Source organism: Mercenaria mercenaria, unplaced genomic scaffold, assembly GCF_021730395.1.
Source record: "Mercenaria mercenaria strain notata unplaced genomic scaffold, MADL_Memer_1 contig_857, whole genome shotgun sequence".
Lineage (NCBI taxonomy): Eukaryota > Metazoa > Mollusca > Bivalvia > Venerida > Veneridae > Mercenaria > Mercenaria mercenaria.
This window is the reverse complement of record NW_026463766.1, coordinates 21809-39982: the sequence shown is the minus strand read 5'-3', so window position 1 is coordinate 39982 and position 18174 is coordinate 21809. Positions and strand designations below refer to the sequence as shown.

At 34.9% G+C, this 18174-nt stretch overlaps 1 protein-coding gene across 1 annotated transcript; it reads left to right on the top strand.

Annotated features, from left to right (window-relative positions):
* Positions 1-9593: 9593 nt before the first annotated feature.
* Positions 9594-11336, top strand: LOC128554901 (uncharacterized). Its single transcript, XM_053536237.1, has one exon. It carries the CDS (start codon positions 9594-9596, stop codon positions 11334-11336), a length of 1743 nt encoding a protein of 580 aa, XP_053392212.1.
* The last annotated feature ends 6838 nt before the right edge of the window (positions 11337-18174 follow it).

Genomic DNA, 18174 nt, shown 5'->3' with positions numbered 1-18174 from the left:
CGGGGGACAAAATAAATACACCCTTTAAATTTTCTGCTTAAAGGGTTTAATATGTTAAAAGCTAAATATTGCATTTTTGTTTTAGTTTATTTTTCTATTTACAAATATTTTTACCCCATTTTGATGTACATGAAATGCCCTGTCCAATTTTTTTTGGAAATTTTTAAAACATTTCAATACATTTTAATATCAAAAGTTTTATGCGTCTATAGGGGAATATTTTTAAATTTTTTTGGGGGGGCCCTAATTTTCGGGGGGATTCTGTGGTTCGTGTAAATTAAACTTTTTTAAATTCCCAAATAAAAATGAGCAAATTTTTTAAAATTCTTTTTTATCTTGAAATGTTATCCGGGAAATATTAAAAAAACAGACCCCCCCATATTAGTCTTTCTAGCTGAAACCACGAAATTTTATCTCCACAAAATCAATTTTTTTCAGTATTTTTTTAAAATTTAAAATTACAATGTAAAAAGGTACATTCATTTGTAATAAATAGGGTTTCTTCTAATAGATTTTTTAAATTTTCTGGTTTAACCCAAACTGGATCCCCCAAAAAATTTACTCCAGATCAATTATGGCAGATTTTTGTTTTTTCATAAAGGGTTTTTTGAGCTCGGGCAAAAAAAACCCTTTTTTGAAAAAAAAGTTTTCCATAACGGGGACTCCGATTTTTTACATTTCGGGTTTTTTAAAGAGATAAAAAGTCCACTGAATTTATCTGTTAATAAAATTTCCATTTAAAGGGCCGTTGCAAAAAGGGCCCCTTCACGAACCAGACTGTGTCTATTATTATTTTTATTTGGGCCTGTTTTTATTTTGCTTGCCTGTTTTTTAATGCTTTAAAAGTATCTTCTTTTTATTTTATGAAATTCATTCTAAATTTTACTGGAATTATTTTTTTTTTAAATTGAAAAACCCAAGATATTTAGAAAGCCAACCATATCAATAAAAGAAAAATTAATGGTATAATAATTACAATCGACCATAGTGGGAAAGGGGGGACCTTTTTCCTACTATTTGACGGGGAAATATGTGGGGGACACACTGAATCATAAATTGAAAACATCTGTATTTGCAATAAAAAAGGGGGGCCCCCCTAAAAAGGGGTAAAACCTAACAATTTAAAATAATAAAAACACCAAGTCTGATAAAAGATCAAACAATAGACATGTGATTCATGAGAAAACCCCATTTAAAGGTTTTTCTATTTTTTAAATCTAACAGGGACCCAAACTAAACCATTTGAAAAAAAGCTTTTACCAAGTTTGGTATTAAAATACTTTTTAAATTTCAGGGAGAAGGGTGTTCAAGTTTTTAATTTAGCCCTGGGCCCTGGGAAAAAACCAAAATGTGGCCCTTTTTGACCGCAAGGATCCAAAACCCGCCTGCGCATGCACAGTTTGGTCAGGATTCCCCCCCCTGCGTTTCGCTTTCAAAGCCTAATTAAATTAGAGAAACTTTAAAAGCAAAAAAGCATGGATCCCGACCAGACTGCGCAGAAAGCGCAGGCTGTTCCCCCGGGGTCCATTTATTTGGGCGCAAAACCCCCATGTTGGGTTTTTTTATGACAAAGGCTCAAAAAAGTTTTACAGATGGGTGATTTGGGTGCCAGAAACAGTACCATCCAAAATTTACCATAGTTTTAAACCCGGGGGATATACCCCAAAAAAATCTTTATCCATAAAGAAAATAGAGATGCTTTTGAGGAAAAACGCATGTCTCCCCCAACTGCCTAAAACATCTAAATATAAGTCAGTCTTTTTATACTGTTTTCTTAATCCACATGTACAGCGCTTTCTTTACACTTTAAAAGGGGCCTAACTAATAGTAGTATAGGCGCCAGGTTTGGGGGAAAAATGCGAAGAAATCTGGGGTGTTTTTGGTAAATCAAGGGGATAATTTTAACGTGCCCTTTAAACCCATTTGGTTTGTTACGAAATTGGGCCCAAACACTTGTTTTGCAGACACAATTTTGTTGAAAATTTTGGGAAAGATCGGAAAGAGAAAAGTTCGATTTAGACTGCAGACAAGCTTTTTTTGACAGACAGACAGACACACAGACAGCCAAAGAATTTGGGGTAAATCAATATTTCCCCACCCCACGTGTGGTGGGAGACATAACAGGTATTTGTGAAGATATTTTCCCTTTTTGTTAAAAATTCCCAGAAATTTTGATATAAATATTGCCAAATTTAAAGGGTTAAATATATAAATTTTATAATTTCATGTATTTTGAAAACTGCTATAAATTTTATTTACATAATGTATAACCCAAACAGTTTTGACTTTAATTTTTTTCTATAAATTTTCCCAAAAGGGATGCATGAATTTTTTCAAGGGTTTTTCAAACAAATTTAAAGCGAAAATTTAAAACCCCGTTTTATTTTTTTTTTTCTGTTCTTTTTTCGCTTTCTTCAGTCGGGTTTTTTCAATCACTGGGAAACTTGTCGTAACAAAAAATTTTCAGACTGGTTTCAGATTTAAATCGAAAAAATTTTTTTACAAAAAAAGAAAATGTTAAATTAGGGAAAAAACTTCACCCAAAATTTAAAAAAACTAATAAATTTTAAATCATTCCCCGTTATACCCTTTTTGGGCATATTTGTTGTTTTAAAAAAGTTCCTTTACCAAAATTTTTGGTACAAGGGGCTTTTTCCCAAACTTTTTAAAGTTCAAAGGGAAAACATTAATACCCCACCCTTGGGGATTATTTTAAGAAAAGGGGGGGCACCAGAGTAGAACCAAAGAAACTTCCAAAGCCCCGTCCGATGCAAGGGGGTTTCAAAACCCCCTGCGGTGAAGAGCAAGAATGTAACCACTCGCCACGCAACCCCCCCCATGTAGGGACCAACAAAAAGGTTTTTAAAAAACTGATGAATGGGTTTAGCAATTTCTGAATTTATTTTCAAAATTTTGAAATTTTAAAAAATATTTGTTTGGTTGTAGTTTTTGAAAATTTTAATTTTCTGGGTCCCTTAAGTTACTACAAACTAGTAAACCCCCCGGGGGTGGGCCTTTTTGGGAAAATTATCTGTTTTTTTCAGGGGGAAATTTTTTTTTTTGGTCTTTCGGATTGTATCAAAACATTCGTGGGGACAAAATTTTTTTTTTAAATTTTGGGTTGTATCAAAAATTAAAGGGGACTATTTTTGTGTTTTAAAGGGTTTTATCAAACAATTTATGGGGAAATACCTTTTTTTTTGTATTTCGTGATTTTATCAAACATTTATGGGGGCAAATTTTTTGGTTTTTCATGGTTTTTTAAATACGGAAAAAAAAAACCCAAACAAACAAACCCAAAATTTTCCCGTTTTTTTTATCTTGAAGATAAACATTCCCTTTTAACTAAAATTCCCCCAAAACTTTCCTTTTTTTCCAAAACCATGAAAATTTTCCCCAAACCCTGAATTTAATCCTCAGATTCCTATTAAACCGTCGCCGGGGGGATTTTAAAATACTCCCCCATATTCTTCATATAGTCGACTAAATAAAAAAAAATTATAGTCGGTTTGCCTGATATCTCTGGGTTAAAAAACAAAAATTTTTTTTTAAAAAATGCCCGAAACAACTTAAAATATTAAATCGTACACCAAAAAAGTAAATCACAAGAATTTTAGAACTATAGTAAGAAACCCCAAAGGGAAACTGTCTTGGGGGGAGGATAATTTAACCCGTAAATCATATTTTTGCCCCAAAATAATCATTTTGTGGGTTTTAAAGATACTCAACCCATGCAAATTTTCCCAACCAAAATAAACCATTTATTTTTGTCTTTAAAATTTGAAAAACCCCCAAATTCAAAAACCCCGAAAAAAATAGCTTGTCAGGCTGAAAGTTTTGTTATTTCCAAAGGAAAAATTTAATTAAAAATGAAAATTTAAAAAGTTTTCAGTAACCCTCATTTGACTCCATAAATTAAACCTATTTTAAAGCTGGGTTTGATTTTAAAAAGGGATTTTAAAAATACAATCTTGCGTAAATTTGCTTGGGCACATCAGGTAAGAATTTTGGTTAGTCAGGCGTTAGCTCAGAGTACTCGCCCTGTATGTGATGTGTCCTGGGTTTGAGCCCCAGAGACAGTGCACAGTTTTCTCACACTGTTACACCATTAAATATACAAATTTCAAAGTAAGCTTTACATTTTGATTTTAACATTTATAAGTTATAACTGTTTCTCTCTCATGAATATAACCTCGTTTTGCTTCAAATGTAAAAAGAACATGATCAAGATCGTACGGCCATAATTTACTATCAAGCTTTTACATTCATCATTTATTTTTTTGTTGTCTAAAATTTTTGTTTTTAATGCCATAAGTTAATTACCAAAATGTAATCAAACAAATTTTGTTCTACTTACTTTTGACTCATCTTTCTATCACATATAGAACATGCAAAATGATTCACGTGCCAGGCCTTGTTAAATGCATGAAATACTGAAATTAAAAACAAGAAATATTAACATACATACATATATAACTGAATCACATAAGAAATATAGCAAATAATGTCAAAATGTATAATAAAATACTGTAAATTCAGTAATAAAATCAATTTAGAAATAAAAATCACTGTGTTTGCTTACATTACTGATCAATCAGAACGGACAAACATTACCTAATTTTCATTATTCGGTTAACTTATTCCCAGTAAGTTCCATGTATTTATTGAAATAGTCGTTTTTGACCTAAATGCATTGCACCAATATCACGTAAGCCAGTATACTTCGTGTGCCAATGACGTGACACACAATCGCGAAACTGGGTTCTCTTGAATATTTTTGGAAAAAATAATTTCAGCAGACTAGGCACATCTTCCAGGGGTATATCATCTAGATCGAAATATATCAAATACACCAATCGGGGTGATAGGAATAACATAATAACAATAGAAAAGAACCCTGACTATAAACGTAAAATATGGTCGTGTTAAAATTACTGTTTCATTTTTCACAAAAACTACACCTCTTGTATTATGTCCAAAACAGACTTAAATCTATAGCTATTGTCAAAGATCATATTGATGATGAATTCAGATTTTTACGTTTCCAGTTTTACGACCCAATTAACTTACTTGTAAAGAGGCATTTTCGAAAGTTTAATGTATAGCTGAACTTACACACGCCAGTAAATGTAAACATTAAGAAAAAAAAATGATGAGTTGTATACATTGAACAAAAACTAAGGTCTGCGTTTGTTATGAAGTAAATAGAAATGAATTTGCTTAGTCATGGCTATATAGACTTCATTTTCTTTCTAAATGCTTTGTTTCTTTTTGGTGTACATTCATTTTGAGACACGCTTTATATTTAAAAACTGACGATTGTGAAACAAGCAATACTCTTATTTTCCTAGTCACTATCGCGCTCACATTAATCATATCCTTTCCGCAGCCTTAACTTAATAAAACGTATAAGCGTATGTTGGCCCTTTCACGCTTCCGTAGAATCAACATTTATTAGTCTACACGAAATTCATTTTGAAAATTTTTCTGAAATGTCTAGGTCTGCAGCCCTCAAATACGGTTATATCCTAAATCCGAGGCATATACTGACACTCTCAGACAACATCAAAAACGACCTTTTGAGCGATTGGATGAAGTTCCAAAATTGTCAATGTACCCTTGGTCCGTGGGATTGCTGTTTGTCCCGAGCTCAAATATATTTTCGTAGATGAAAAGCTGACATGCCGTACTAAAGCCCAGGTAATTTCAATTCTTTAGAAAGTGCTGAAAATTGACTCAACAATACCCCTGCGTGTGACCCCTGACCAATCTGACTAAAGTACTTGATCTTCTAAACGAAGATCTGAGAACGACCCATTCACATTCGTCTTCTGTATATATTGGATTTCCAATATTGCTATTTTTATTTTCGCAATTCTATTTCTATTTGAACCAATCAGACAACTTGTTCGAATGTCAAAGAGTAAGAAAAATTTGCAGTCAATCCGGGGCTCGAACCCGGCACCTCTCGCTAACAGAGCAAGTGCCCTACCGATTGAGCTAACCGGCTATCTGACATCTTTCGACATAAAAATTGTAGATATCAAAAACCAAGCCTTTTTAAAGCTTGCAGAATGTTGTAAGTTAGCTTTTGATTGGCTAGCGGAAGGGTCGTCAGAACGAGGCTATCAATAGCTCGTTGTCAGATCCTAAGCGTAGCGTAAAAGGAGATGTACTTTAGTCAGATTGCAAATGTTCCATATCTAAATCAATTAACTAAACTGTTAAAAGTGTTTTTTTATGCCACTGACCTTTCCAAAACGGCGCCCAACTGTATTTCTTTATTTGTTTTATCCTTGTTGTCTGTTTGTCTACTTTGTGTATAATCGTGTAATTGTTAATCATTTACATATGTATGCATGCACTGTTTTAGGGGAGACTGCCTTCTTAGAACGTTTATGCTGCTATCTACGGGCAATATGACCGGCCAAATGAAGCGTTGCACGTGCAGACAACGAATCATGATGAAATGGTCCCAATCTGATTACCACAGCCTTTATGATAAGCAATGAATAGTTAATGATACGGAGGATAGTATATACCCGAAATTTAGGGCTGAGTTCACGAGGAAGCACAGAGGTTGAGTAGAGACCGACTCTATACTCGATAAACCACTTGAACGGTATAAGTTAGTACACCAGTCGTACCTTCCCTGTTGAAGAGCTGAACTCCTCAAACTCGACTGAAAGGCAGCGTTTAATGGTTCGTGCTTTTGATCACAGCGCACAATGTGCAGGGAAAAAACAGTTTTACATATTTCCAGGGCCCAATTTCTGATTGATCAGTAACTTTACAGGTGGGAGTAAGTATCATTTACACAATAGCCTACCCTTCCATAGCGCTTCGACTTGAACTCGGCTTAGATGACTTGATTTTCGACGAAGTACTTTTATCAAAGAAGAAATCTGATGTTCTAATAACTTCTCAAAAAATTAATAAAACTTATTGGTATATAAATATTCGGTAGAGCAAAACTGGCATTTCCACCTCCTAGTAGTGTGCATGAGTTGCTTTAGGGCAGGTGTAAAAATTCAGTGCAGTACTTTCGCATCGTTTATTAATCATGACGAAAAGCAGATAGGGCTTTTTTTAAAATTAAAATAAAATAAAAAAGTTTACCTTTCCTATCATTATACTACTTGATTGTAGTAAGGCTTTCGACAAGGTTAGCCATGAGAGAGTTCTTCTAAAAATGCACGAATATGGAGTCAAAGGTAGCACACTAAGATGGGTCAAAGGCTTCTTAGATAATAGGATCCAATCAGTAGTCCTAAATGGCACTACCGCTGATGCCATCCCAGTATAATCAGATGTCTCGCAGGGGTCTGTACTTGGTCCCCTGCTCTTTCTAGCTTACATAAATGACCTCCCACAAAACGTCAGTTCCAAAGTCCGTCTGTTTGCAGATGACACGGCAATATATCTAACTTTGTCATCTGCAGACTAATCTGTCACTCTCCAAAATGACCTAAAACTTCTAGAAAGTTGGATTGGGATATGGAGTTCAACCCCTCCAAGTGTCATGTAATCCACGCCACAAGCAGGAAACATCCTATCCCTACCCAGTATTACCTACATGGAGTCCAACTTTAATCATTCAGCTCAGCTAAATATCTAGGCGTGGATCTCTCAAATGACCCATCATGGGACAATCACATAAACAGGTCAACCAAGAAAGCTAACCAAACCCTAGGGTTCTTACGAAGAAATATTAAGGTCAAATCCCAACCCATTAAGACCATTGCTTACCAGACTCTAGTCCGACCCTAGCTCGAATATGCCTACGAGGTATGGTCGCCCCACACCCAAACTCAAATTGACCAAATTGAAAGCGTCCAAAGGAGAGCCGCCCGTTGGATCAAGACCGACTACGGCCGTACTTCCAGTGTAACAGATATGCTACATTCCCTAAACCTTCGTCGACTGGATTTAAGGCGTATAGATTCTAGGTTATCACTCTTCTATAAGATTTATCATGATCTGGTTGCTATCCCAATCGTAGTTTATCTGACCCCAATGACCCGATGTGTCCGCTATGGCCATTCCCTAAGTTATAGGTTAATTACTGCAACCACTGACTATTACAAGTTTTCTTATTTTCAAAGAACAGTGTACCATTGGAACCAACTTCCTCCCCCCACCCCAGTGTCGCCCACCTCCCTACCCTAGAGCAGTTCAGTGCTGCATTTTGCAGCCTTGAACATGCCTCGCCCTAGTTATCCTGCAAACTCAAGTTTTAACCTTTTTATATCACCAAAGTTATTTTTACTTTCTTCCACTCGAAATTTTTATCACTACATTCTTTCTCTTTTTGATTTTGACGCGCAAAACGTCTACGTTCCCGCAAGGGGTTTGATGTCAACGGAAGATAGATAGATAGAAACGAGATAATTCAAGTAAAAATAATGCAATGAAGACTTGACAGTTTTTACTTCTAACTTTGCAATTCGTACTTCATATTTTATACTTCCTGCTTCACAGTTCATTTCTTTTAGTTTAAAGTTCACTGTTCACAATTTCAAAGTTCATACTTCACTTTTCACACTTCTCACCTCCTAGTTCACACTTCACACTGCATTCTTCATAGTTATCGTTTGTACAATATATACAAATGTTGCGGCCGTTTTAAGCTTTAACTACTTATTTTCTATATTTGGTCTCCAGTAATGATAAATAATCTCTTTTAACAGATAACGGTACCGTCTAAATTGAAAGATGGACACGTACATTATAGAAATTTAGCAGGGTAAGGATTCAAAATGAAAGAATATTTCATGCTGTAATATCATTATTTCACATTACATTATTTCACAGCTGCTATCAAATCGTGAAGTATGAAATATGAAATGCGAAGTATGAAGTGCGAACTGCGACGTAAAGTTTGAAGTGTAAACTTTCTGGTATGGACTGTTAGAAATATTGTACTATAGTATGTATGAACTCTAAAGTGTGAACCCTGACGTTTGAACTCTGTATGTGAACTTTGTAGTGCGAAATTAGAGTTGTGAAATATGTAGTGTATACTTTGAAGTTGTGTGGAATCTGTAATGTGAACTTTGAATTAACCAACAAGTTTTCATAAAACGGCCAGATATTGTGAAGACGAATGGCTGCTTAATGCAGGTGACCGCTGAGGCAGGTTTAATTGTAGCCCGTTAGAGTAATAAAGTGAATCAGCAGAAGTGTTGTAGAAATACCTAGCTGTCAAGTAGGTCATAAACACAAAGAATTTGAAAAATAACTTATATCTGATTTTAGTCGGCAAAATATTTCATTGAACTTTGATAATGTTTAGTCTTAATAACCTATATCGGCGAAACTGTGCTCTCTTATTTATTTTCATTTGTGATGTTTTCTGAAGTATCATAAATGATAATTTTCAGCATTTTTCTTTTTCAATAAATGGAAAAAAAGTAAAATGCAATTATAATATATTATAAACTGTGTACACCTACAACCACAATTTACTTCCGCATTCTAGGCCCTAGTGGTTTTATCTTAAATCAAATATATGAGAAGACAAGTTTAAACATACTAGTATCGTACAGCATAAATGTGGTGTATGTAAACAGATTACTATCATACGATTCAAAATGGCGGAAAAGGGGAGTGGGAATATGGAAAATAACAGCTCCGATAATGCAGTTCCTGGACGAACAGAGCAAATATTATGTCAACCGTGTTCAAGTAAGGATAAACAAACAGTAGCTGATGCGTTTTGTTCAACATGTGACGAGTTTCAGTGTACAGAATGTTCAAGCGTACATACAACGCACGCGTTCTTGAGAAATCACAAGTTAGTGAATGCAAAAGAGGTGAAAACGAAACAAGCTGCGTTTGATATGAAGGGATTAGACCAATGTGATGAACATCAAAAAGTTTTAGAATTCTTCTGTGAAGATGAGAATCAGCTCTGCTGCAGTACCTGTGCTATTGTAGCTCACCGAAAATGCCACAGTGTCGTAGAAATACAGAATATTGCCGGAAGATCTCTATCGACACGTTCCGAATTAAAGGTCAAGTTGCAGGAAGTAAAAGAGAAAGCTGAAAAGGTCATAGAAAATTCCAAGTCATCAGAAGAACAACTGAATCAAGATGTCAAAGAATTGTCTTTGAAAATTAGACGAATGCGAGATAATGTAATAAAAATGTTTGACGATTTGGAAATTTCCGTTGCTAAGGATGCTGATTCATTTAAGACAGAAACACTCAATAAACTGACAAGGAAACGATCAAATAGTGAGATACATATTGCTGATGCAACAAAATCTATTGCAACAATTGATAACGTTCATCAAAACGGGACGCCATCACAACAGTTTATATTGGAACATAAAATGAAGAGGCAAGTCGATGAACTTAGCAGCAACGTTGACAAGGAATGTCAAAGGTTAGAGACCGTGACCGTGTCTTTTGATTTTGATGAAACATTGAGACTGATACCACTTCCGATTTCTTACTACGTTCCAGGACAACTGACATTAAAATACTCCGTACCTGAAGCTGTAAAACCTATAACAACTGTAGATCCGATTGTTAAATTAACGACTATTACTTCCATTGATCGGAAGCAGACTGGAGATGATGTCGAGGAACCGTTATACTCAGGGCTGGATTTCCTGCCGGATGGTAGACTGGTTACCGTGGATAATAAAAACAAGAAATGTTTGATTTACAATGAGAAGCTTGAGAAAGTAGGATCATTTCAGTTATCTTATAAACCACAATGTGTAGTTGCTGTTTCTGAGGAGGAAGTGGCGATAACAGGTATCAATATAGACTTTCTACGTGTCAGTAAATCTAATGAAATAACTTTAAATAGGACATGTAAATTTCAGACAAAGTATGAGTCTATATGTCTGAAAGATGAGAGACACTTTGTTGTTGGAACTCAAGATGATACAAGACATGTTCGTATTGTGTCTCTGTCAGGAGAAGAGAAAGATTTCAGTATCAACTTTCCTAACAAGAAATATCCTGTAGACACTAGTGCGTGTACATATATGAGAAACAGTGACAAAGTGGTTCTCACCGATAGAGACGAGCATACTGTCTACATATATGACATCAAGAGCAACACTAGAGTTGTTGTCAAGGACGACCAGATCAAGGAACCATGGGGTGTAGCAGTAGGTCCATCCAACTGTATCCTAGTTTGCAGTAATCAAACACATACCGTTGTACAGATCTCTCCAACAGGTCGGGTCCTATCATCGTACAAGTTAGATATGAAGCATCCATACAAAGTCTGTGTTTCCAAGAACAAATCACTTATTGCTGTCTCTAGTAACTTGAATGGTGGAAGAAAGTTGCAGTTGTTGAAACTGGTATACTAAATTCAATGGTATACTGTGCTCTGAGAGACAGTTGGCTATAAAAAGAACGGATGCACTTAATGTAAATTAAAAATGAGGTTAAAGAAATTAGTTTAGTTTTTTTTTTTTTTGTAATTACAATGAACCTCTCATCGAAAAGAGAAGAGTATGATTATCCGTATACTGTAATCAAATGATTTTAACAATAACAATTTTTTTGGTGAAAAAGAGACTGTGCGCTAGATCTAGCATATATCAAAAGTTATGTGTGTACAAACGTCATATACTTTGATAGTGCAAAATTGATCATAAACATATTAAAAACTATAATTGAAATATAGATAGGAAGCCTCAATTAAATATATATTTTAGTGTGAACTGCAGCCAAGTAGGTTCTTTGTACATAAACAACTCATGTATTTGTTTCTGATAAGGTTATTATTTGTATTATTGCTTGGTTGTAATAAAAAAATCTAGAGTATCATTTATATAGACTTGATTGCATCTTTCTACTGCTGATAGAAAACCTCTGCAAGATTTTTGTGTTGAAATGGCAGAGCAGTTAAGTAGATATGTCAAAATTTAATCAAAACCATAAATTCAAACTTTTTTTGAAAACATTCTCACCCAGTTGTCGTTCTCGCACAATTAAGTGGTTTTAGAAACCAATAAGTTTGGACACGTCTAAAAGTACAGCTGTATCAATCTGTCCTTTTATCCCGTTAAACATGTATTGTTTTGTTCCTGTGGTATGAGACTAAGCTTCTAAGGAAGCCGGTTGCCATGCTAATTACGTAATTTTAAATGGCTAAATACTGAATTCAATTACCAATTGTCAAATAATCAATGCTAATTGCTACATGCGGAATGCTGCACAATGAATGCCAAATGCGTGTTGCATAATGCACATAAAAAGCTAAAAGTGCCGTAGTGTTGTGGAATCAAATATGCACTTACTGAATGGCTTGCCGGTCAATAATCGAAATAATTTGCCCGAGGTCGGAAATGTTGTAGACAAATAGAAACATGGGGGTGATGATGGTACTTAGTCACTATCCTCACCTTAAAAAATTGAACTTTGATATTCATGAAAGAATAAATTTCGTTAATTTGAGGTTACAGAAATAGAATTCAAAGTATGAAAAACATTCAGTATGTTTAACATGACTGTTCTATCTACAGTAAATTACAATAACTAGCTATACATCTTGGTAAAACATAATGATAATAACAAAACAACAAAACAGGTTATCTATAAAGTGGTGTTATAGGAAACACGGATAAAATCCATTCATTTTTGGGAAATTCAACGCATACGAAAAAGCCTCCGGTGCAAAATGAAAGTATCTTCCCTTATTGAATTTATTAAAAGAGTTTAATGCAAGGTTCTGTCGAGTATCTTTATCTTTGAGTATAAAAAACGATAAATACGGGAAACTGCACCTACTATTCAAAGATGAGAAACCATTTAAATTAACTCCCTTACCTTGAAGATAATTACCTAATGCACGGAGGGGCACCTGGGGTCTTCCTCCACCATAAAAGCTGGAAAGTCGCCATATGACCTATAATTGTGTCGGTGCGACGCAATCTGACTAAAGTACATATCCTATTACGCTACGCTTAGGATCTGAACACGAGCTATTGATAGCCTCGTTCTGACGACCCTTCCACTAGCCAATCAAAAGCTAACTTACAACATTCTGCAAGCTTAAAAAAGCCTTGGTTTTTGATATCTGCAATTCTTATGTCGTAGGAGGTTAGATAGCCGGTTAGCTCAGTCGGTAGGGCACTTGCTCTATTAGCGAGAGGTCCCGAGTTCGAACCTTGGTCTGGCTGCAAATTTTTCTTACTCTTTGACATTCGAACAAGTTGTCTGATTGGTTCAAATAAAAATAGATTTGCGAAAATAAAAATAGCAATATTGGATATCCAAAATATACAGAAGACGAATGTGAATGGGTCGTTCTCAGATCTTCGTTTAGAAGATCAAGTACTTTAGTCAGATTGGGTGCGACGTTAAACCCAACAAAATAAAATAAATAAATCTATCTTGTGAAGTTTCATATTTAAATAAGCTAGAATTTGGAGCTAGGTCAGGCTTTATTAATCAATTAGTGTTTGTAATGTTTTTTTGTTTATCAATTAATTAATGTAGGACAATTATATGTATTGATATTGTTCTGCATTGCAGAAAAGGAAATGGTATGTTTTTATGTTTGATTGTATAAAGAATCAAATTAATCCTACTTAAATATTTTTATAAAATTATTGTACATTGAAATCGATAAACTATTACGCATGCTCGTGTGTTTGTAATGCAAATAGGGTATTTCCCCATTTATTCTATGCATATGATGGATGGACGGATAGCTCAGTGGTTTGCACACTGGCCTTCCAATCCTGAGGCCGGAGGTTCGATCCCCGGCAGCTACTCGGGAATTTTCAGAAACGCTTTTCAGTGTTTCCCACCCAACTGGGCACGTTAAAGAACCAGGCTGTCTATTCGCAACGAGCTAGGCTGTATCTGATTTCTGATCTCTCTGTCATGGGGGCTTTGTCTCACTCTGTCCCTCTGGTCAGATCGCTCTGTGTCTGTACTAGTAGAGGATGAATTATGCGCCCTGTGTGGCTGCATTTGAACTATGTAAAGCGCCTTTGAACGTGAAATTGATCATGGAAAGGGCGCTATATAATCTGGTATAATAATAATGACAGGAATAATAAGTAGGGTTACCCCACAAGGGGTATTAGGGCGTCCTTGGGCGTCCGACCCGAAATAGAATCGCCCTAATGACACGAACATGGCCAAAGAACATTGTTCTCGGGTCAAAATTGCACACCGCCTCCTAATCGGGAGGACCGCGAACAATGCGAGAAGAATATGGCGGAATGAGAAGGTACAACTTCAATGTCAAAGAAACATCGTAGCGAAATAAACATATGATAAAATATTATTTGAATGAAGAAGTTACACTACTTTTGTAGAAATGTTGTTTTACCCCCGTCGATAATGTAAACAAGCGCCGTAAACAAGGCTGTTAAACTCCACGTCCGGTTCACTGAGTTAGAGTGTTTTACTTGAGTTACGTGATCTGATTCGACTCAATTCCTCCCGGGGAATAAACGCCGAAGGACGCCTTTAAAGTATATATACAGTTGAAGTTCGCCATCTTGACGTTCAAGGTACCGAACATTTTACTTCGAAATGCGACTTTCAAATAGTACATAATGCAGGTAGTTTTCACTTAATTTGTTGCTGTAACGTCATACAAATGTATATGTGGACATGGCATGTACAATTTATATACATTTCAGAGTACTAAGAATTCGAAACGCGTTTCTTCATACTTTGTATTATTTTATAATTGCAACTCGTGGCTACGCCTTAATAAAGGCAACAATTACTAATTTCGACACATCGAAACTTAAATATAGAGGAATTTCACACTCGCCTCAACACAACCGAAGTAAAAGTTTTACGAATTTGACTCAAACGGAGTGAAAATGTATACCCAAAGAATTCTTTTTTGACGGGATATGACAATTTCTTCAAGATCGCCGGAAGTTTGAGATAAATGTACTTAAAATATTGTACTTAAAAAATCGGGATCGAATCCCACTACGGTAACATACGGGGGTATCCAAACAACACATACTATCCAAAAAAAAAAATATGGAGTTCCGGTTTAGACCATGGGCGTGCGACGACCCCGATGAAATTCGGGATATCACGGTCTTCGTTAATGTTAATAAGCGTCCGTCAGATCAGTAGGCGAAACGCAATATCCGCACAATAAGCTGTCTGCGACCCGAAAGAATATTCAAAGTAAGCTGTTAATTTTGTTGCGTCAGAAGCTAATCAGCCGGTAACGTGACTACACTGATATAGAGTGGACAGACCAATGCTCGGCGTAAAAACTACATATTTTAAATCTAAAAACTGATTTTACATTAACTTACCGTATTTTTTATCGTCAGTTTGTAAAACAATCTGTAAGTATTCAATCATATTGTTTACATATTTCTAGTCACACCGTGACGTAATAGACGGAAGCTAAAAATAGTACCAGTAAAACCCGTGCGGTTCATGCGGAAGTATACCAACGCTCGGCGTACGGCATATTAATCTGCAGGTTGTAATTTTGAACTATTTATGCATTAAAGTGAAGTAAAAGACATATCTAACACAAGACATAGGTTGTATTGATTAACTTATTTTTTCAGTACATAAACATGTACGTAAATTACCCTTCTCTCTATTCTGCATCTATAAATTGAATAAACACATTCAATACAACAATTATCTTAAGGAATTCATTTGAAGATAATTTATCACAGTTCTGTGAGTCTAACTTCAAGAATCAATAACTTATGATATTTGATGATTTATTTCCATTATTTTTCGAAATCTTTTCAAAAGTGCAATTAATCCACATAGTATATCAATTACTTGAAAAGCATAAGCTACAGAAAAGTGCAGTACAATGGGTCCGTATAAAATGCCATGATAAGGGTTAATTAATAGATCTAGTTTATTTTAGTATAAAGAAATAAGATATTTAAAAAGAAAAATGCTTTTTTTCTCCATAATTCCGCCTGCAAGCTACTTTTTTAATACTGTTTTACCAGAAAATCTGTTTTAATGAGAGTAGAACCCAAAACTGAACCGCTTTTAGCCTTGCATCGTCTGCTCTACTGTGACCACGTGACCATACCGGAAATGAACCGCACTTGGATAAAATTACGCGTGATGTAAACAAACGAAAATAGACTCACAAGAGCTGATATTTTAAATATATATTAAGAAATTCCCAGAGAAATGTGATATACGCCGAGCGTTGGTATGCGCCGAGCATTGGTCTGCCCACTCTAATTTGTGATACAAACATGCTTTATTCAATACTGAGTAGCATTTTTAAACGGCGACATTTTGAATATTTTTATATTTAGAGTGAGAGTGGATACAGTACTGTTACTAGCAACCACAGCTGTTTTTTCAAACATGAATTTTCACAGTTATAACACTTTAATCTTATTCTGCTTGAATAAACAAACACAGAACTGTTTAAATTTTCAAAATATCTTAAAAAATAAAAAAGTTATGCAGTATTGAAGTTTCATGAAAAGCGACTTCTTCTGGAATTTTTTCTCTATATAAAGTAAAGTAAAATATCGCGATGTAGCGGACCCGAGCGATTAAACAGAATACTTCAATCTTGCACAACTTTTTTATCTTTAAAGATATCTTTATGAAACTTGGTATACTTATGGCATTTTTTCTCTAGAAGCTATTTTTGATGTTTTCATAACCATATATGAAGGGGTTATCTTGCTATTCCACAAGAACAGTGATCAGGTACACATCTTTTTTTTATACTGAAATTGTTTTTTCAGCTTGGCTCATACTGGTCCAGTGCCTAAATCCGGACACTTTTGGTGGGTTTTTGACAGTAACTTTGCATTATGAAACCACACGTGCATAAAATTTTAACTGTATAATTTTAGGTTCATTATAAATCACTTTGCAAAACAACAAAATCGTATATTGCTGATGTCATCATAAAAATGTCATCCGAATTGGGCCAGTAAAAGCTGTCAAAATTGACCTTCAGAGTGCTTAAATATTCGGACACTATTTGGGTATAAAATGCAACGAATATGTGCACCCAAAAATAACAATAAACATGACTTCGTTCAAAATAAAACAGTCAAATACAGTCCTGTAAATATATACAAAAATCTCCGTCCGAATAAAATTTAATTACCTGTTCGTCACGTGATCATATGGACTAGTTTCTAACTTACAATAATATAATAAAATTTATCTGAGCAAAAATTAATGTTTAAAATTATTATTTCTTACATGTAGATTCTGTCGCTGTCGTTATACATTTTGACACAACTACGGGGATCATTATAATGACACTGCGCCGATTTTATCTAATGAATCGCTTCCCTTGTCTGCAAAATGCTGGCATTTTTGCTCTATTGTATTAATTGATATGTAACAGAAATTGGTTAAATCTTTTAAATAAATACTGAGGGTAGTACAGAATTCTAAAACATGCTTTTACATCAGTTTCGATCAGCAAACAAAAAGAGTCGTCTGCAATAGGCAGAATATCTTTCTTATTTAATCAGTACCTCGTCGCACCTCAAATAATTGGCGCGCGCTGTATGACATCATCCCCCAACACACACAATGTTAACTTTATGCGGTGCGGATATTTGAAGGTAGTTTTCTCTTCAAAAGCTTACATTCGTACACTTTTGTTGACAGCTGGTCATCAAAGTTTTCGTTTGCGTCGATCCTGTTCATTTCAGTAAAAAATCATGATCGTAAAGCATTTTTAAACGGTGTCCGAATAATTAAGCACTGTCCGGATTTAGGCACTGAACCAGTATAGGCTGATATTTTTGACCAATTCCATCTGTATATGACCTGGCATATAAACCTTTTATTATTCTGTATGTGTAAATAAGCAAAGCAGTTAAAATTAACTATATTTATTTAATAAATTATTATGAAATATTTTAAGAAATTAAGCAAAAACTGCAATTAAAAATCTGTAAAATGACAATCATTTCATAACCATATGTAAAACATATTCAAGTATAAAATAATTCATTGCCACTCTAACACTGTCACATGATATATGTACACTAAAGTGTTTTTTTAAAATCACTCCTAAAAAAACAAAGTTAATTAAAGAATTGTTTAGCAAAAGCTTCAAATGTTGCATTTATATCAGCATAGTTTGCGAAGTACCACTGTCTACCAGAGTTCTTACATTCAGGCACATCACCCATACTGATTATAAAGTCTTTCTTCACTTCCTGAATATCTTTCCTGACT

What these genes read in the sequence shown, in the direction of transcription:
- LOC128554901 (XM_053536237.1), top strand. Translation starts at nt 9,594, where the DNA reads ATGGCGGAAAAGGGGAGTGGGAATATGGAAAATAACAGCTCCGATAAT.